Source organism: Mobula birostris, chromosome 14 (genome assembly GCF_030028105.1).
Source record: "Mobula birostris isolate sMobBir1 chromosome 14, sMobBir1.hap1, whole genome shotgun sequence".
In the NCBI taxonomy this organism is placed as follows: Eukaryota; Metazoa; Chordata; class Chondrichthyes; order Myliobatiformes; family Myliobatidae; genus Mobula; species Mobula birostris.
In genome coordinates, this window is record NC_092383.1 from 38482443 (window position 1) to 38504757 (window position 22315).

The 22315-nt window shown below is 38.2% G+C and overlaps 1 protein-coding gene across 6 annotated transcripts in view; it reads left to right on the forward strand.

Moving 5' to 3' along the window:
- arnt2 (aryl-hydrocarbon receptor nuclear translocator 2) overlaps window positions 1–22315 on the forward strand; it is a 393077-nt gene that overhangs the window by 26569 nt on the left and 344193 nt on the right. For 4 of the 6 annotated variants that reach the window (XR_011889078.1, XM_072278401.1, XM_072278402.1 and 1 more), the window contains exons 2-4: window positions 9484–9531; window positions 17334–17547; window positions 21592–21805. Coding sequence is in view for 5 of the 6 variants with exons in the window: in XM_072278401.1 (XP_072134502.1) it covers window positions 9484–9531; window positions 17334–17547; window positions 21592–21805 (476 nt within the window). In the remaining variant the exon portion in view is untranslated. Of the gene's footprint in view, window positions 1–7839; window positions 7906–9483; window positions 9532–14584; window positions 14718–17333; window positions 17548–21591; window positions 21806–22315 lie in introns of those variants that run through there. The other 2 variants (XM_072278403.1, XM_072278405.1) reach the window with 2 other exon arrangements.

Consider the following 22315-nt stretch of genomic DNA (forward strand, 5'->3'; position numbering starts at 1 on the left):
ATGGGATGGACTATTTCTCGTTTGGAGATTGACTCTGGTAAAAATTTAAGTCAATGGACATCATGAATAAACTCTGCAATGATAGGAGTGGCACATAAACGCTGGGGAGCTCAGCAGGTCAAGCAGCATTTATGGAAAGGGTCCTGATGAAGGGTCTTGGCCCAAAATGTCAACTCTTTACTCCTTTCCATGAATGTTTTCCGAGCTCCTCCAGCATTTTGTAAGTGTTAAGGCTGACTTATACTTGTGCGTCAAATGTATGCTGTAGGTACGGCGTAGCAGCGTACCCTATGCTGTACTCTATGCCAACCCTATGCCGTAGCCTAACGCGCACCTCTCCCAAAATGTAGCTATGCGTCGCGGCGTCGCAGACCGCAACAACTGTGATTGGTCCGCTTGGTAGCATCGCATTTCCTCCTACACTGCAATAGCTTCTCATTGGGCGACTGAAGGGCAGGGAAGGAACTTTGGCTGGAATGCTTTCCATAAAACTTTACAGACCTCCGAAATTATGGAGGACCCTGTGCTGGACGCCAGTTTGTAGCTAGCTGCTACAGCCTATTGACTTCCACCTGAAGCTAAAACTTGAATGGTGATTGCCAGTCTCAGAGTATACTGTGCATACACTGATGCGAAATAAATGGTTGGAGACGATGAACCAAATCATCAAATCTACCTGCCAACATTGGAAAATATTTGAAATGCATTTCCTCGTCCATGTCTCTCAGTGGCCGAACAAGCACAGAAAATTCACACTCCTTTAGTTGTACTCATCATTGTTTGAAGTTTGAGTTTCTTCATGTTGAGTTTCAACACGAGGAAACTCAACACAGTGGCATAGAAACCCCACCGCCAACTAGCGTTTTGGCGGTGAATTGCAGAGCGACGCAGACACACCAACGCCCAAGGATAAATGCCCACAACGGCATAGCCCACTTGCATAGGCTACGGCGCAAGCTAGTATGCACAAGTATAAATCAGCCTTTATTCTGGATTTCTAGTAACCGCAGAATCTCTTGTGTTAATGATTGGAGAGTACCTTATAGAAAGGAAGATGTTGCCTCTTGGAGGCCAATCATCTCAGCCCTTGGACATTGCTGTAGATTAGAAGCTTTTCGAGAAGTGTTCGAGGCCCAGGTATTTGCGCAAAAGGTTTTTTTACTAATTCTTTACGCAATGTTTAATTTCATTTGTAACTCCTCAGTAAATAAAACAGTCCATTCCTATATACAGCTAGGCCTGGACAACATTTTGGCATAGGATTAACAAATGGCAAATAACATTTGCATTGTATTAGTGCCAGGCATTAACTGTTTCCAGGAGATCCTCTAATCACCTGCCCTTAATATTCAGTGCTATCGCCATTGTAAAGTTTTCCACCATCAATATCCTAAAGGGTTATTATTGAGCAGAAACCTAACTGGATCAGCTAAGTAATATTTGGAGGTTGGGTACGTTGTGATGAATGTCTCACCCTCTGACACCCTAATTCTTTCCTACCATCAATAATGCATAATTCAGGATGATGTCATTTATCAGGATGAGTACAACTCCAAGAACTTTCCAGAAACTCAGCACCATTGAAGACAAAGCAGTCAGCTTGAAAGGCACCTTGTGAACCATCCAAATGTTCATTCCCTCTAGCACCAGATCACAGTTGCTCCACTGTACCACATTTACCATCTGCACGGGACTTGCTCTTATGAATGGTCTGTGACTATATTCAAAGCGGCCATTAATACATTTTTATTTTCCAAATGCTGTGAGGTTAGTACGGGTATGTGGCAGCATGTAGTGCCTCTTCACTGGCGACACATGGGAACTGAACTCCTTTTGGACTCAGGCTGAACTACAGAGGATGGAAAGGAAGTGTGGCCCCTGCACACGTAGCATGTAGGCCCATCGGCATGTGGACATGCCCTGATGCTCATGAACCAGATCTCCAGCTATGGGTAAATAGCCCCACTGCTTTGTGGGCAGCCTCGGGAGACATGAGGGCTACAGAAGTAAACCCAGACAGCAGATTCGGAGTGGAGCCCCTAAGGTGGCTGGACGTCATTGAACATCCTTTTGGCAGCTCCTGTAGCCAAGCTGGTGCCAAACATATTGCTTCATAAGCTTTCCTTTGGTGAGGCCGAGAGGGAGATCTTGATGACTGGGCGTATCAGGATCTCCATACCTTCCGCCCAGGCTTGTGATGATGATCACCACCCATTGTCCTTTGAGACAGATGGATGCCAATGTAGTAGCATGGCAAATGATCAGTTGTTTTGTTCAATGACTAAGCAGGTGTAAAGGGCATTGAATGGCCAATTCTGATTTCTTATGTTCTGTGGTTCAACACAATCTGAAAAAAATAGAGCTATGCTTAACAGGCACACCATTCCCACCAGATGTAACTTGTCTTTGAAGTGTGTGTTTATCAACAATGCTGGTAGGGAAAGAGTTCCATGATTTTAACTCAGCAATAGTGAAGAAATGGCCAAATAATTCCAAGTCAGTATGCTGTGGCTTGGAGGACAACTCCCACGTTGTGATATTTCCATACTTCTGCTGTCCTTGTCTGAGTCAGTGGAGGTCATGGTGCTTAAGGAGTCTTAACTCACAAGTACAACAAACAGTAAAGAAGTCACCAAGTACTGTATATGTGGTTTTACTGCACAGTTGTTAGTAATTAAGAGTAAAGTGTTTTTGCAGCAACTGCGCAGGATTTTGTTCATAACATACCTGTAACATGTAAATTCATTTAGTTTCCTAAAAACAGACTTTGGAGGCTATATACTGTGGATTATCACATTGATTCTTAAGGGAAGAGAGATAAATCCAATTAATTTAAATTATTGGATTTTAGAAGAATATAAAGTGATCTTATTGTGATGTAAAAGATTCTGAAAGCAATTGATAAGATGGATGTTCTACACAGTAGAAGAGTCTAGAAATGGGGGGGCATGTACCAAAGATAAGATCTTTAAGATTAAGCTGAGGAAAAATAGTTACTTAGTAAACATGTTTTGGAAGTCAGTGAAATGGAGACACCTGTTTCTCCATTATTAGGAAGAGATTGAGCCTGTGGTATGTTTAATACCGGGTGAACAAGTAGTCTTTGGGGTACTGCAAGTACTTGTTTTTGCTGTTGCTTTGCTGCATGCTTGAGTGCTCAGTTGAGGGTGCCGATGCTTTTTTTTTGCTGATGGAGGGGGTATTGTTGCTTTGCTGCTGCTTACACGCGGGAGGGAGGGAAACTGATGGGTACTTTGGGGTTCTAACATTTAACTGTCATTCATTCTTTGGGGGCATTCTCTGATTTCGTGGTTGGTTGCGAAGAAAAAGCATTTCAGGATATATAGTGTACGGTTCTCTGACATTAAATGTACCTTTGAAACCTTTGAAGTCTTGAGTACCAAGGGCCTGTGAAATTCTTGGTTGGTTGGTTGGTTATTTATTTATTTAGTTAGTTAGTGATATAGCACAGGGTAGGCCCATCTGGCCCTTTGAGCCACACTGCCCCAGAAACCCCTGACAAATCTGATCAACCCTAGTCTAATCACAGGACAACTTACAATGACCATTTGTATCTGGTACATCTTTGGAACATGGGAATAAACTGCAGGTCCCGGTGAAAACCCACGCATTCCACAGGGAGGACATACAGAGACTGCTGACAGAATGGAGTTGGAATTGAACTCTGAGCTCTGGAAAGCCCTGAGCTGTGATAGCATTGTGCTAACCACTACATTACCATGGTGCCCCATATACATTCAAAACACAAAGTAATGTATATTTACTCACAAAGGGATATAGGAGTTGGGTGTGAGCATAGACTTCAGGTTCAGGTAGATAATCAGTCATGATCTTGTTGAATGACTAAACCAACTCGGTTTATGGCTGCCTGCTCCCATTTTTTATCTGAATTTACCCACAGCAGTATTTGAGGGTATGTGAACTGTTGAATAAAATGAATTTAAAGTTTGTGACTAGTGGTGATAGATCTTCTATGAACTCTAGAATCACTTTTACATGTTTCATTTGGAGAATGTTTGTTGTCATATATATGCATTTGGCCCCACTTGGTATTTTCATTCACTCTCCTTATCAAATGCATCACCATTCTCAATAAGTCAAAATGATTAGATCTTCTGAGGCTTCTTGATGTGTACAATTTGATTTCTAGCTACTTCAATGCGATCTCAAGTATGTGACTTCCGGAGCATCCAATTATGATGGGTTCAGAGCTGAACCTGTTCTGGTTTTACAGGAAGAGTTTCTATGAATGAGAAGTACACTTCTTTTTTTTTTCTGCATTAAGTCACTTTCAGGAATGAGTGTTGGAACTTGATGAAATAATAGCTCAAGAATAATTCATTCAAGTAATTTTAACAGGCCAATCAGCATTTATGATCCTGATAAATGAACGTGGCTCGTGGCCAAGTGGTTAAGGCATTTGACTAACGATCTGAAGGTCATGAGTTTGAGCCCCAGTCGAGGCAGTGTGTTGTGTCCTTGAGCAAGGCACTTAACCACACAGTGCTCCGCGATGACACTGGTGCCAAGCTGTATCAGCTCTTGCCCTTCCCTTGGACAACATCGGTGTCGTGGAGAGGGGAGACTTGCAGCATGGGCAACTGCTGGTCTTCCATACAACCTTGTCCTGGCCTGCGCCCTGGAGAGTGAAGACTTTCCAGGCGCAGATCCATGGTCTCGCAAGACTAATGGATGCCTTTAAGGTTTAAATTAAAGTCCAAATTGTAAATGCTAGAAATCTGACATTGAAGTATAAAATATTGGAAGGCACTTAGCAGGTTGGGAGAAACAGAATTAATATTTCAGGTTGAAAACCTGATGAAGCATTTTATATCTGAAGCATTAACTCTTATTTCACTTTCCTCAGATACAGCCTGATCTGCTGATGGTGTCCATTAGTCCCAATAATATGACATTATTTGCAACTTTTTAGCTAAAAATATATTTTTGCAAGTTAAATTTTGTGTGTGTTCCAGATGGTAGTGCATTGTAGGACCCATGAAGGTTCTTGGCCTGAAATGTCGACTGTTCATTTCTACCATTTTGTGTGTGTTGCTCAAGATTTCCAGCATCCGCAAAATCCCTTGCGCTTGTCCTCTGTAATCTTATATGTTTGAGAATCATAGCATTTTGATTGCAATACCTTTTAAGTGAATAAATGACAGCTCCATTTAATCTTTGTGTTACCCTTTCCTTGTGCTGTTTGTTTTGTCCTTGCACTGTGTTTCTTATGATTACTTGTGTTTTGTTGAATGGGGCTTGCTGATTATACATCCAAATACCCTGACTTCACCTGGTTTCAGATCAAGGTACACTGGAAAAGAAAGTGAAGGGGAGACTGAACTGCCGCTGGTACCTAAAATATTCTATATATCGCACAAAAAATCAGGCCTTTCTCAATGTTTTCTGAGGGTGTCATTCATTGACTTACACTCCCAGGTGCATGGGTTGTCTGTAAAGGGAGGTACGATGGTCTTGAACCTCTTTTATGCCATTGCATTACAAAGCTGAAACATTCATATTTTTTATCTGTTGAGCTCAGGTATCTTTTGGTGAAGGTAAGATGTTAACTATTAATTTTCTAAAATGTGGCAATTTTACTTCATTTGCATTGGTGTACCTTTTAGCTGTAAAGGGTTGGATGTCACATACATAGATATTGAAGAGATATGGTGCTAGCCGAATCTTATGGTACACTGTTACATAAATGCTTGTATGTGCTTCTGTCTTTTTCACTATGGAGCGGATGACAGGCCTATTGGGTTTTATGTTAATGATAAAGCCCACCACCATTGTAAATGCGATTGTTTTGAGTTATATATCTTCTCCTTTCAGCCAGATGGTATGATATGTTGCTGTTAGATCTCAGGGAACTATTGGCTGTTTTTCCTCTTTCAGAAAGCATTTACAAGTCCAGAATAAACATCGTTGTCTAGTCCTTTGCCTTTCTATTTTTGTGGAACCCCACCTTTTTTTGGTCTGACAATGCCTTGTAGAGGGTTCAAGTGCTCAACTAGATCATTCTTAAATCATTACCTCCACCACTTTTTGGTGCTGTGGATACTATATTTCAAATACCCGTTAATGAAAAGCATGCTTCTCAATTTTTAAAAGTTCAAAATAAATTTATAATGGAAATACATACATGTCACATATACAACCTTGTGATTCAAATTCTTGCAGGCATTCACAGTAAGTACAAAGAAACATAATAGAACCAATAAAGGACTGCACACAACAAGTAGACAAACAACCAATGTGCTAAAGTAAACAAACTGCAAATACAAAAAATGAAATAATAATAAATAAATAAGCAGTGAATACGAGAACATGAAATGAAGAGTCTTTGAAAGTGAGTCCATAGGTTGTGGGAAGAGTTCAATGATGGAGTGGGTGAAGTTATCCCTTCTGGTTCAAGACCCTGATGGTTGAGGGGTAAAATTATTTCTGAACCTGGTGGTGTGGGTCCTGAGGCTCCTGTACCTCCTTCCTGATGGCAGCAATAAGAAGAGAGCATGGCATGGCTTGAAGATGGGTTCAGTGTTGGGGAGGGCTTTACCTATGATGGAATAGGTTGCCTTCACTACTTTTTGGAGGCTTTTCTATTCAAGTGAATTGGTGTTTCCATGCCAGCCCATGTTGCAACAAGTCAGTGTACTCTTCATCGCATGTCTACAGAAGTCTGTCAGAGTTTCAAATAACGTGCTGAATCTTTGCAAACTTCTAAGAAAGTAGAGGGGCTGCTGTGCTTTCTTTGTAATGGCACTTACATGCTGGACTCAGGACAGATCCCCTGAAATGATGACACTGAGGAATTTAAGGTTGCTAACCCCCTGTACCTCTGATTCCCCCAATGAGGACTAGCTCATGGTTCTCTGGTTTCCTCCACCTGTAGTCAATAATTAGGTCTTTGGTTTTGCTGACATTGAGTGAGAGGTTGTTGTTGTGGCACCATTCAGCCAGGTTCTCAATCTCCTGTATGCTGATTTGTCACCACCTTTGATTTGGCCAACGACAGTGGTGTTGACAGCAAACTTAAGTATGATGTTGGAGCTGTGCTTAGCCCCACATCACAAGTATAAAGCAAGCATCCAGCCTTGTGGTGCACCTGTGCTATGGGGATTATGAACAAGATGTTGTTGCCAATCTAAGCTGATACTGCAAGTGAGGAAATTGAGGTTCCAGTTGCATAAGTAGGTATTGAGGCCAAGGTCTTGAAGTTTATTGATTAATTTTGAGGGGGTGATAGTATTAAATGCTGAACTGTAGTCAATGAAGAGGATCCTTCCAGATGTTCCAGGATTGAGTGAAGAGCCAATGAGATGGCATCTGCTGTTGACCTGTTGTGACAGTAGACAAATTGATATGGATCCAAGTCACTTCTCAAGGCAGGAATTGATAAACGTCATTACCAACCTCTCAAAATACTTCTTCATATTGGATGTAAGTACTACTGGAGATGGTCATTGAGGCAGGTTGCAGCATTCTTCTTAGACACTGGTATAATTGAAGCCCGCTTAAAGCACATGGTACCTCAGACTGCTCCAGCCAGTTGATTAGCACAGGTCACAGTACTTGGCCAGGTACCCCATCTGGGCTGGATGCTTTCCATGGGTTCACCTTACCAAAGGGTGCTCTTACGTCGTCAGAGACTGAGATCACAGGGTCATCCAGGGCTGTGGGAGTTTGTGAAGGTGCCTCCATTTTTTGATGGAAATTCTCCCTACCATTTACCCCAAACCTCTAGTTTTAAACACTGCTGCTGGGAAAAGCTTCCTACTATTTACCCCATGCCCTCTTTACTTTCATTGCTACAAGGAAAACAAACCCAGCCTACCCAGATTCTCCTTGGAACTGAAATGCTCTGCCCCAAGTAACATGTTGGTAAGTCTCCCCTTTATCCTCTCCGGGGTAATGATAATCTTTCTATATTGTGGTGACCATATTGTGGTGACCAGAACTATGCACACTATTTCATGCTCTGACACCATTTTATGCAGGAATGCAGCTTCCAAATCTATGCTTTTAAATTTGCAAGGTCCCATTTCTATTTCTATTTACTTGACCCCATTACTTGTTTTCCCTTTACTCTTACCAGGTCCTTTTTCCAAAGCTTGTTTTAAACTGACCAGAGCCCTTCTCATGTCGTCCGTTCATAGTCATTGGGGCTCCATTTTCAATGATTGCACTACATCTGCTAGTACTGTTTCCCACATACTTAAATTCATTTGGTTCACAGTTTTTTTTTTATACCCACCAAAGCCCGGAGAGTGCCAGATTATCGGAGTCTACTGAAATTGTCTGTCTATGGAAAATGGACAACTTCACGCTTTTCCATATTTGTCAGATCTTAGCCCAATTACTTTGTCCTCGCCTTCTGCTCCTGACCTTGCCTCCACCCTCTCTTTTTGCTATTTCCCTATGTCGTCTTTGCATCTGTCTTTCCAGTATCTTCCTTCATATCATCTGCAAATTTAGCAACCAAAACTGTGGTGCCTTCATCCATAACATTTTTTTCTAAATATTTATGAAAAAATAAATCCCTAGGACTGATTTCTATAGCTTGCCAATTATTGTCTTGGCAATCAATAAAAGGCCAATTTATGCCTAATCGCACTTTAATATAAACCATCCAGTCTTCTATCTGTGCCAATATGTTTCCTCCTGCACTTTGAACTTTTATTTTCCACAATGCTCTTTGATGCAGTACCTGTCATTCTTTGCAAAATACTAGCAGATGATCGTAAACCATGGCACCTTGATGGAGAAAAGGATCAAAAGCAGCTGTGGATTTTTTTGTTCTACATCGCCTTAATGTCAGCTGATATCCAGAAAGCTGAAATAAAACTTAGTGTATTTCGACTCAAATTATTGAATTTGTGTGTCCTTTATAATCAGGAAATTAGCCCAATTTATGGCACGATATTGATGTAAATGAGTGCAGATTTCTCAGCTATAATTAGTTCTCTACTAATAAATATGCTGTCATTTGTGTTTGTTTGCTTCTTGGTGTTCTGACATGTTTCATGCTCCATAATTGTCACTGCTGACTTAGCTACAAATATCAAAATGTGTATTTATTCCAGCATGCGTAAAATTATAAGACGAAAATAGTAGATGGTGCTAAGTGCGTAATGCATGAAAAATAAATTCTATTTATCTTAGTCATGATCCGGTGATCTGATATTTTGAGCAACACACACAAAATGCTGGAGAAACTCAGCAGGCCAGGCAACATCTATGGAAAAAAACTGCAGAAGGGTTTCATCCCGATACGTCGCTGTACTTTTTCCCTAGATGCTGCCTGGCCTGCTGAGTTCCTCCAGCAATTTGTGTGTGTTGCTCGGAATTCCAGGATCTGCATACTTTCTCTTCTTTGCGATTTGATATTTTGTAAGGCTTTGTTGTATATCGTGCTTAAATAAGTACATTTTGTTTTGATACAAGTATGTTTTTCTTTAGACTGGATTTTGACGATGAAGATGGAGAAGGGCCTAGCAAATTTTCAAGGTGAGTTAATTGGGAGTAAGTGTATTTTGATTGTTAATTGGATAGTCTATGTCATAAAATGTGCTGTGGAGTGTTTGGGCACTATATGTATCTTTACTCACATTTGATATTAAATGGCACGTATTATGTTTTGACTCTCTTTTACAGTAAGCGAAACCGAAAATACTGGAAACCTCACCGGATGAGACAGGATCTATGGAAAAAGAAATTGAGTTAATGTTTCGGATTGAAAGGCCTTCATCAAATTGGGAAAGTGAGAAAATATGTTAATTTTAGTTTGCATCCACTACCTTTGTTAGTTAAAACTTAACTTGTTTACTCACCTTCTTGGTTCTGATGAAGGATCTTCAGTTAAAACATTAATTGTGTATCTTTCCACAGATATTGCCTAGCCTGCTGAGTGCTTCTGGTATTTTTCAGAGATTTCCAGAACTTGCAATTCTTTTGAATTTTTTTCAGTTTTTACAGATTTTAGTAAAATATTCTGATTTAAACAAAAATGGTGTAATTAACACAATGGATGTCCATACATTTAGCATTCTTTAACATGGTTAGTATGATGAAAGTAACATGTTCATAAATTAATTTAGCAAATGAAATCAAGAAAAATCAAAATATATACATTTTGGTAATTGAACAAGAACGAATTCAGAGAGCCATGAAATGAAGCATTGTTTATTCCAGATGAAAAGAAATCTTACAGATGTGGATTGGTTCGATGTATGTGCTAGGCTACAAGATAATAAATGCACACATGTTATGCATTCCTTTCATTACAGTGATAATCTTGGCCAATCTAACTACATAAACATATTGGTAATGGACAACAGGTTATGAATCAGACATCACACATTTTATTGTCTTAATGAATGAGGGGAAAAAAAGAGGATTAAGAGCAAAATCACAAGAAAAATCTTTAAAAGCAGGAAACTATTTGACAGTGATGTGATTCTTCCCTTGAGCAGAGTCATTGGAGAGAAGCAGTTATCTAAATAGATAACAATTTACATTTAAATGATACTTTTAATATGTTAAAATATATCAAGTGACATCGTGGTAGCATTGTTGAACAAATCTCAGCTGGAGTTTCTGGAATTTAAGAACAAATTTTTGTAAGACAGTACTGACATACAGCAATTACTATAAAATCTGCTGTATAAGTGTTTCTGTAGGGCTTTCTTAGAGGAGAGAGCTGTATAATGGGGATAATGGAGAGTTGAGCAGCAGTGTGATATATCTTTACAAATTTTTGCTAGCAGGTTCAGCTGGCTTCTTGCCACATTGTCTTTGTTTAATTCCAATTGTCTTTTCCTCTCTCCTCTGCTGAACCAAACTCCCTCCCTAATGCCCCCTTCCACCACCAACCTGAATGACTGGCATCTCCTGTCCCATGCAGTTGGATCATACCACTCTATTCTTGCTACTTGGCAGTGTTAAATGCCAAGTCTTAAGATTTGCTTTTGCAAATTGACCTTACTATCTGGCAGCATTTTTTCATTTCTGAGTACTGTGTACTTCTGCAAGGCTTGTGGCTTTGGTCAAGTAAATAAAAAACAATTATGAAAAAATACTAGGGATTTTTTAAGAAAGTTGTTCTAAAATTGACTTCCCCAAAAATGGGCAGCAGAGTAATTTATTCACAGGTGTGACTTGCACATTGGATTTTATGATGTGAAAAATGGGAGGCAATCTAGGATAAGCTCCTGAACTGAAAGAAGATCCTTCATATTTACTCTATTATTTGATGAAATCAATGACTGCCTTTTATTTCAACCTCCACTTTACCCAATCCCATATTGTATGGTTCATTAAATGTCCAAAAATCCATTTTGAATATGACTGAGCGTCAATAACACTTAGGCAGAGAGAATATCAAAAATTTACAACTTTGAGGAAATTTCTTCTTGTTTTCATACTTAATAGTTTACTCTTTATAACAAGTCCATGGTTCCTTATTTTAGACACTAATGCAAGTGAGTAATCTCTTGGCATCAACTCTTCCAAGGCTTCCGAGAGTGTCATACTTCTTGATGAAATTAACTTTCTTTTTCCAAAACGCAGAGATTTTTCTACTCAGATTCTTAAGTAAACACTCTCATTCCAGGGATTAGTTAAATAAACCTTTCTTTCAACCCTTACTAAGCCTTTCTTGGTGTGAAGAAGATGATCCAACTCAAAGAGTTTTTCATCTCTCTTGGGTTTAGTACGAGCAGTGGAAATTTCAGTGGAATTAACTCTAGATATTTGCGGGATCTATTGAAATTAGCTTCAGTTTTGCTATAATTTAGACAGAGAAAACCTGTCCTTCATATTAGGAAGGTGCGTACAGTGCTTTTTGAAATTTTGGAAGAGATTTCATTGGAAGTTGAATAGGTTTCAACAGGATTTACATTGTTTACCTCTCCGAGAATATAAATGAAAGCTCATTTAAATTAATGACTAAAACTTTTCAGATCCTGGTCAATGCTCTAGGTCTCCAGTTTTGAATTTCTCAATTAATTTAATTTTTGTTGAAGACTACAACAATCTAAGTGAATTTCATTTATTGAAACATCATGAAAGGTTATGCCTAATTAACTGGATCTATACAAATTAGATAGGAATCTAAAAACAAGATACAAATTTAAGAAAAACTGCAGATGCTGGAAATCTGATATCATTTCCCAGTTTTGATGAGTGGTCTTTAACCTGAAATTCTGATTCTTTATCCACAGATTCCTGCTGAGTGTTTCAGCACTTTCTGTTTTCACTGCCTTAGCATAAGCCTTCATTAACTAAATAATTACACTTCCACAATTTCCTCTGAATTGCGCCCACTTTACTGCTCTGAGTTCCCTGGAGGTAGGCTGAACACCTGTTTATTGTTCTGGCAAAGTTCCAGCAGAAGAGTGGGAGAAGAAGCTCTGAGGAAATTGTGGGTGTTACTTGAAAAAAATACAAAAACAGTTCTCATTTGCAAATGTGATAATTTTTTATTTGATATCCTTATGGTTCTTTAACTTAAAAGCATTATACTGTCTTGCATATTAACTTTCCTTTAAAATAAGGGATTTTTGAATTCTGCACAATTTTATGTACTGATTTTGAGTAAACTGCTTTCAAATCACTACCTATCTTGTACATTGAAACAAGTGTGTTGGTGCATGACACTGTAGTCTGATGCTTGACCTTGTTTTTATGTAATAGTTCTATGGGTTTAATAGATATTGGTTAAATTACTGGATTAGCAGCCAGATTTCTGGACCGTTGATCCAGAGGTTTGAGTTCAGATCCTAGCATGTTGCACTCGAGGAATTTTAATTTTGAAATAATTACGTAAGGATCTGGAAAATGTCTCATTGACCTTAACCATGAAACTGTTCAATTCTTGTAAAATTGCCAAAAGTAATGTCATAGGCTAATACAGCATATAAACAGGCCTTTTTGCCCTACTCATCCATGCCACCCAAGATGCCCATTTAAGCTGGTACATTTGGCCCATACATATTTCTTGAAGCCTTTCCTATCCATAGAACATAGAAAAATACGGCACAGTGCAGCCCATGATGTGTTGATGATTTAATCTACACTAAAATAAATCTTAATTCTTTCCTCCCAAATAGCATTCCATTTTTCTTTCCTTCCATATGCTTATCTAAGAATTTCTTCAATGTCCCCAATGTATCTGCCTTCCACCACCACTCTCTGTCTTAATGAACCTGCATCTGACATTCTCCCTATACTTTCCTCCCAACGCCTTAAAGTTATACTGCCTTGTTTTAGCCATTTCTGTCCTGTGAAAAATTGTTTGGCTGTCCACTCTATGCCTCTTATTTTGTATGTCACTTATCATTTTGTACACCTCTGACAACTCGCCTCTCATCCTCCTCTCCAAAGAGAAAAGTGCTAGCTCGCTCAACCTATCTTCATAAGAAAATTTTCTAATCCAGGAATCATCCTGTCCTAAATCTCCTCTGAACCCTCTCTAAACCTTCCAGATCCTCCTTATAATGAGGCAACTAATACTGAACACTACAATCCAAGTTCAAGTGTTCAAGTTCAAGTTTATTGTCCTTCAGTTGTACACATGTACACCAAGTGTACAGTTGTGGATAAATATGCTCCAAATAGACTTTCATAGAGCTGTAACATTACTTTACAGCTCTTAAACTCAATTGCCTGACTAATGAAGACCAATGCACCGTTGTCCTTAACCAGCTTCTCAACTTGCACTGCAACTTTGAGTTGTAAATATGGTTGTAAATCCCAAGGTCCCCCTGATCCTCTATCCTGTTAAGAATCTTGCCTTAAACCCTGTATTCTGCCCTCATGTTCAATTTTACAAAGTGAATTACTTCACCCTTTTTTTGATTCAAGTCATTTATAAATAAAACAAAGGGCTAGGCCCCCAGAACTGATCTCTGTGGAATATCACAGGTCACTGACCTCCAGACAGAATATAGTCCATCTACTATCACCCTCTGCCTTCTATGGGCAAGCCAATTCTGAATCCAGGCAGTCAGGGTTCCCTGAATCCCATGACTTTCTGAATGACCCTGCATGGGTAACCTTGTCAAATGCCTTTCTAAAATCCACGTACACCACATCCACTTCTCTGCCTTCATTGATATATTTTGTCACTTCCTCAAAGAATTTAATCAGGTTTGTGAAGCACGACCTACCTCACACAAAGCCATGTTGACTATAATGTCCTTTAAGGAAAGAAGTCTTTACCTGATCTTAATTGTCTGCTGTGGTCAGGGAGGATAGGTATGGACAATAAATGCCTATAGAAATAGTATTACTATGAAGAAGATATTTTTCTTTTTCTTGTGGCTTTTTCAAACATTTATTCTTTTGTGATTTCTTGCAAATTGGTTTCTAATTCTCAGTACTAATTTTAAAATCTGGCACATCTATATTGTCATGTAGCATTAATTAATCTAGAAGATGTAAAATATGGATGGATCTGTTTTTAAGCTCCTTTGGAATTGATTGACTCATTTTGTTCATAGGTATGCTCATCAGAGTCCGTGGTGATAAAGAAAATTGTGCAAGGTAGGCGTAGCCCAAATTGGTTTATCAGCAAGCTTGGGCAGTGTAATTTTGCCACCCTCAGGCAAAGCCAGCTAGTTTTTTCTAGCAGAATTGAATTTGCTTCCAGCTCAGACGATATCATAGTGCCGATGAAAAGAAAAACTGCACAGGTAAGAAAAATAACTCTATCAGCTATTCTGAAATATTTTTTGTATGTCAACAATACTTATAAGTAAGAAATGCACAGCAAATATTCTTATCTAAAGTAATGACAGTTTTAGTACTGTATATGACAAATAGATACGGCAGCCTTTGCATGTTTAAGATTTATTCAGAGTGCAATGTTATAGCCAGTTAAGTGTTGCAAATTATAACTATATTTGTGATATTTTGGAATCAAGTTTTTTAATGGTGAATCGAGACCGCAGATGTTGGAATCTGGAGCAGAAAACAAACTGCTAGAGAGCCTCAGCAGGTCAAGCAGCATCTGTGGAAGCAAAAGCTTATTCTATATTTTAGGTTGAGACCCTATGTCAAGAATCAGTCTGATGTTATTTGACCCACTGTGTTCCTTCAGCAGTTTGTGTTTTTAAAAGAGTAAAAACTCTTGGTACTTTTGCTGCTTTTGTCGGTTACTTACAGTGTAGCATATATGTTGCAAAATATCAGATTCTGTGAGCCATTGAAGCAATTTTATGGATATATGGTAATATTTCCTGATCTCTGATGACTGTCTTGTACTAAATAGGCCAGGATACATTTTGACAACTTTTAAAGTTGATTCCAGATGTGACTGTTGCAACATTCACAGTTCATCCTGAAGCATGCCTCTGTATATGAAAATTTTGGTTTCAATCCCTAGTGAAGGTGTGATTTATTTTCACTACCACAGTATTGATGTAGTTCTGAATTGCTTTGGATGTTGAGTCAAGCATGCTGTTATGTGGTGACGGGTTCACCTGGCACGAGTGAACTTGAATGTTCCTGCATGAAACAATGACCAAAACAACAGGATTAATTTTTATTTCCCTTATTGCTTTTGTGAGGCTTCGCTGTGTGCAAAATGCTTCCACCTGCTTGATGAAGTAAAATTGTTTGAGATACATTGTGTTACTATATGAATGTGGTTTTATGTTTACACCTGTAAACTTCAATCAGTGCAAAAAAATTAGATATCTCCATTTGGTTAAATTTTTGAAATATAATTCACTACTAAATGTAGATAAAATACTTGCAGTAAAATGTGGTCTAATGAGATTCAAAGTATGTCTGTCAAGAGTTACCCTTTACAGTCTGTGACAGATCATAATCCTGTTATACATAGAATAATGATCTGGTAGTATTAAAAGCAACATATGTATTTAAAAAAGTGTCCTAAATTGAATTTTGTTAGAAGATCAATATAATGTAATCATTCAGAATATATTTTGAATTTAGTTGTTGAAATATTGTACTGCAATATTTACCAATATTTTTGAAAGAAATGATGGTGTTTATTGTGCAGAATCATGGAAATCAATAATTATTTGCTCTTTTAAATTATGTTGTTTACATGCTTCATTTATATAGGGAATTAGGCATTATGAAGTAAGTACTATATGAATAAGAAATATTAGAATGAATTAATTTGAAATGTAGTTACACAATTTTATGAAGTATTTTTGTATTTGGAGAAAAAAAAAGATGTGTTACAAATTTCAAAGCTGTCATAGATTTTCTCACAGATTCATTATACAAGTTGTATGCTGTTGTGGATGGACCTTGTACCTTTTATGTTCTGCAATTAACATGCATTATTTAAGAATGGTATAGTAGAAAACAGGGAACTGGAAAGAAGGCCCAGAATCTACTGGCCTGGCGTGCTTCCTAAAATCACTACAGTCTTCCCATGACATATTTACCTGATTAGGATGTGCTGGACCTTACCTTGCTGGTCCAGGGTATTTAGAACTCCACTAGCTTGGCATAAAATCGGTGAGATCTTTATCCTGTACCAAGTTTCAACTGGCATGAGATCCCAGATATAATTTCACAGTATACTCCAAGCTCCAATGCGACCAGCATTGCCCAGTAAGATCCATACCATATGTTCTATTGATCAACAGGACAGCATTTACTTAAACATGTTTCTCTATTTTTTTCAATAGGTGGAATTGATGAAACTTTTGATTAAATAGATTAAAAATTAAGAAAAACTGGTTTATTCGGCCAGATTTAGCCTGAGTGAACAAAAGATACAATTTGAGATTCTTTTATCAGACAAATGCAATGCTTCCTGCAATAGTCCAAAATAATATCCAATAATGCAAAGAAAATGTTTATTTTATGTATTTATGCATCAAATTGCAAATGAGAAAATTGACCTGCTTGCTGTTCCGAAGTCAAACTCAGATCTGGTTTCTTCGAGTCAGCGTGAAACATGACCCACAATATGTTTCTTTTTAACTTCTGATTCAAGAGAACAAATTCACACCAGATCACTCCAGCAACAATCTCCATTCAACTTCAGTGAACTGAGCTTCTCAACTAGCATTAAGTCAGCACAAATTTGACTGATAGAGAGACATCTTATCTTGAGTACTAATCTGTATTTTGAGGACCTGATGTTTCTGTCATTTAACCTTTTGTAACTTGTAGCACTTTTAACATAGCCTTTCCACAAGATTTGATAGGAAATTCTAAACTATGATTGGTCTGCAGGAAATAATTTAAAGGCAACTGCTGTTTTATGCTTTTCATTTTCTTTTATAGTTTAACAATACTATTAATATTGTTAAAATCTACAGAGAGAATCACAGTGAAATTGAGAGAAGACGTCGAAACAAGATGACTGCTTACATCACAGAATTATCTGACATGGTACCAACATGCAGTGCTTTAGCACGCAAACCTGATAAACTGACAATTCTTCGCATGGCTGTGTCTCATATGAAGTCTTTAAGGGGAACAGGAAATACTTCGACTGATGGTGCCTATAAACCTTCATTTCTAACAGAACAGGTTAGTGTTATAATTAGAAATTCTATTTATTGTTGGCCTGCGACTCCTGAAGAAAGTGTGTAACTTTTTTTTTTACACATACTCATTTTTAATCAACGTCAGCAGCCAAGTTGATCATATTTTTCAAATTGTGTGATGCCTTTATATCAACAGAATATTCCCCATCCTGTTTCTGATCTGTGATGTATTATTGATCTCTTAGAGAAACTAGAAGGATGAAAAGTGGAGAAGGCAATGTGATTAGAATTTCAAATACTGCAGAAAGATTAAGATGAGTCAATGTACAATCCTAGTCACCATGTAGGAAATAAGTATTGAGTTGGGGGGGGGTCAGAGAAAATTTATGAGAACATTACCCCCAGTTGGCAAGATTCTTAGCTCTAAGATTGAAGATTTTTAGCCCTAAGAAATGATTGGATAAACTGAGTTGTTTTCTTTGGAAAAGGAGAGAGTAAATAGCAGATGAGTCAAAAAAAAACAAAGTTTGTGGATTTACAGTGGATGTTGGAAGGATTAAAGGGGAGATGAAAAGTAATGGTTTTCACCCAGAAGATGGCACGGATATGAATCTCATTTCCTTAAAGGGAGGTAGAGATGAACTATTCATCACATTTTAAAACCAGTTGAATATGTATTTGAAGAATTGTGATCAACGGGATTCAGGTTAGGGGCTTGAAAGTAGATTGGATTAGATTGAGTAACAACTTCAACTGGAATGTTGGTCTATTGCTGTACTATGGTATAAACTTTATGTTAATCTAGAATTAGGTTTCTCTGGTGAATAAGATAATCTGTCACATTATCCCTTTGAGCATAGCATTGGGAGAGCTGCCAAGATACTAAGAGGAGAATAGAATTTAGTTGAACAAAAAACCTGCATAGTTTGTAGCTGCAAGGCATGTACAAATCTTCCCTGTACCTTAGCAGAAATGTTCCAGGAAAAATTGTGCTACACCTAGCTCTTCTCTGGAAGTTCAGAAAGAGTGATCAATTCTAATGTTTTGTCATCCAGTTGTTGTCGCAGGTAACTGGACTTGAGAATTAGTTTACTTTATTGATGGATTGTTTTTATCCCATCTTGCTTTTCATAGATCTCTGACATTTAACTGATTGGGATTCTTTATCATTAATTTGGCCTGCCAAATAAAACTGCTTTTCATCCTGGAAAATGACTGCGCTGGATAGACCATAGGCATATGGGAAAATTAGAAGAGAATAATTTCTGGGAGCATTTAATTACAGATATTTGTCACTAAAACTCTGCTGTCATGCATCCAGAATATGACAAAACAAACAGGGCAATATTCTGATTAATGTGACACTATGCGCATTCACATTCCTTTACAACACTCCTGGGAGTTATATCGGGATGGTGTCACTGTATGGCTAACTAAATGGCAGGAGGTTTGGTTGTTATGAAACTAAAGAGAGCGGAGCAATTGTAATGTTTTGCATTGCCTGTCTAGTTAAAACAATACTCTTTTAAAGTTTAAAATAAATTTATTATCCAAGTACACACATGCACACGTCAACATTTTCTTGCAGGCATTTAAAGTAAATGTAAAGAAACACAATAGAAACAGTGAAAAAACTGCACAAGACAAAGATGGACAATCAACTAATGTGCAAAAGAAAACAAATTGTGCAAATGCAGATTGATTAAATAAATAAATAAATAATATTGAAAATATGAACTGTAGAATCCCTGAAAGTGAGTTCATAGAGTGTGGAATCATTCAGTGTTGGAGTGAGTGAAGTTATCCCCTCTAGTTCAAGAGCCTGATAACTGTTCCTGAAGCTGGTGTTATGGGTCCTGAGGCTCCTTCCTGATGAGAGCAGCGAGAAGAGAAGAGGGTTCTTGATGATGGATGCTGTTTTCCTGTGACAGTGCTCCTTGTAGATGAGCTCAGTGGTGGGGAGGGCTTTACCTGTGATGGACTGGACTGTATCCATGACTTTTTGTAGGCTTTTACGTTCAAGGTTATTGGCGTTTCCTTACCAGGCAGAGATACAACCAGTCAGTATACTCTCCACTGCATATCTGTAAAAGTTTGTCAGAGTTTTAGATAAGATGCTGAATCTTTGCACACTTGTAAGAAAGTAGGGACACTGCCATGCCATCTTTGTAATGGCATTTGTGTGCTGGATCCAAGACAGATCCTTTGAAATGATAATGCTAGGGAATTTAAAGTTGCTGACCCCCTCCACCTCTGATCCCCTGATGAGGACTGGCTCGTGGAGCTCGTAGAGAACTTCCTCCTGAGTTTGATAATCAGCTCTTTGGACATGTACTTAGCCTCACAGTCATAAGTATAAAGTGAGTAGGACAGGAGATTAAGCACATAGCCTTGTGGTGTACCTGTGATGATGGTGATTGTGGAGATGTTGTTGCCAATCTGAACTGACTGGGTTCTGCAAGTGAGGAAATCGAGAATCCAGTTATAGAGGGAGATATCGAAGCCAGGTTCTTTGAGCTTAGTGATTAGCTGTGAGAGGATGATGGTGTTTAATGCACAGCTGTATTCAAGGAATAGCATTCAGATGTATGCAACTTCACTCTCCAGGTGTTCCAGAACTGAGTGAAGGTCTAATTAAATAGCATTTGCTGTGACAGGAGGCATATTGGAGCAGATCTAGGTCACTCCTCTGGCAGTTGATTTGTTACATGTCTGGCCTCTAAAGGCATGTTATCACAGTGGATATAAGTGCTACTGGATGATAGACTTTGAGGCAGGTTACCATGTTCTTGGGTAGTGGTCTGATTGAAGCCTACTGAAACAAACTGTGAAATATTACAGAGAATACATGATTACAGCAGTAATTTGGGTAGCTCAGTGATACATCTAATGGAGATGCTGCCTCGGGGTTCAATCCTGATATCTGCTGCTGTTTGTGTGGTGTTTGTATGTTCTCCCTGTGACTTGGGCGAGTTTCCTCTGGATGGACTATCCTTGTTTCTGTACTTTTCCCCTCTATTTATAACGCCCAGGATCCTTTTGTCACCACTTTCTTAACTTGCTATAACACATTCAACAGTTTATGCCAGATATCTGTGTTTTTATGTACTTTTAAGATTGTACCAACCCCCACCATGGTATACTGCCTCTCCTTCTACCAAAGTATAACACATCTTCCTGCAGTAAACTTTACCTGCAACATTTCTGCCTTTTCCACCTGCTCCTCTTCTTGTATGCATTCCTAATTGCTTTTAGAAGGCTTTTAGTGGTCTGTGTACAAAGATATCCAAGGTTTTTTGAATATTAATATCTTCAAATATCTCACCACTTAAAAATACTCAGCATTCCTATTTTCTTACAGAAGTGAATACTTAGTACACCCTTTGTTTGAATGATTTTGTAACATTTGGAATACTTCTCGGGGACCCCTGCATGTTCGTTAGATTATGGGCAAGGCTCTCTAAATTCCATCATTCTTCTCTCTTACTTGTACAAGTGACTTATTCACTTTGAATATTGCCATTCTATTGTCACTTTATCAATTTTTTGTAGCCCTTTCATCACCTCAATTATGCCTTTTTAAGATGCCAGCAGCTTCATCTTTCTTGGTAAAACTGTATTTTAAACACTGAGTCAGAACCTCACCCATGGCTCTTGTCTTTATATGTTGATCATGTTTTGTGGTTTCTGATTGGCACTACTAATGTACATTGAAGATTTTTTAGGTGCTCTTTTATGTTTGGTGCCAGTCTGTTCATAATCTCTGTTTGACTCCCTCATATCGTTTTTATTTTCCCCTCTAAACTTCCTATATTCACTCATGTTATCAACTTGATATCTGTTCTTCATGTTTATATCTGCTTTGTTTCACCGTCTATCCTTTTGGTTATCCAGGAAGTTCTCATACCACTTCAGAATTCGTCAAGGACCAACTTTGTTGGCCCAAGAATTAATTTTGTGACTTTGTGACAATAATCTTAAATTATTGATATTTTTATGATGGATCATTATAGAAATGTTAGAAGTATGACACCAACAAGTATTGTTATCTGTCCATCTTAATATTTGTATAACTTTCTTTTTGAAGGAGTTGAAGCATCTTATTTTGGAGGCAGCAGATGGATTCCTTTTTGTTGCTGCATCTGAGACTGGAAGAGTCATCTATGTATCAGACTCAGTTACACCTGTTTTAAACCATCCACAGTCCGAGTGGTTTGGAAGCACTTTGTATGATCAAGTTCATCCAGATGATGTTGAGAAGCTCAGAGAACAGCTGTCTACATCAGAAAGTTCTATGACAGGTAAATAGTTTGTTTGATTATGAAAGACTTGAATGTTGGAGCTCAAAAATCTCTGGTAAATTAATAAGTTACTATAGAAACTGCCTTACTTCCAGGCAAGAGCCCCTTTCAGCCAAAAAATATAGCTTGACAATAGATAAGGCTGATATATTGTTCCTACAGTTGATTTGTCTTCCCATTTATAGTTAATAAATGGGTTTAAGTCTGAGAATGCCATTGTCTGCATTTTAATTCTCTATACCTGATTTCACAAAGTCTTTGACAATGAAGCAAGCTGCACCAATTCTGAATGCTATTATTTTGTTGCTTAATCAAGCATTTAAAGTTCCTTTGATATAACCTGTCCCCTCTATTGAGAATGGGGCAGATTGAGGTAATATCGTTTTCCCTGTCATCAATTAATATAGAATAAAACCACATGTAACTGGGTTTCCACACCATTTTAGAGTAAAATTGATAAACACAAGAAATTCTTCAGATGCTGGAAATACTGGAGGAGTTCAGCTAGTC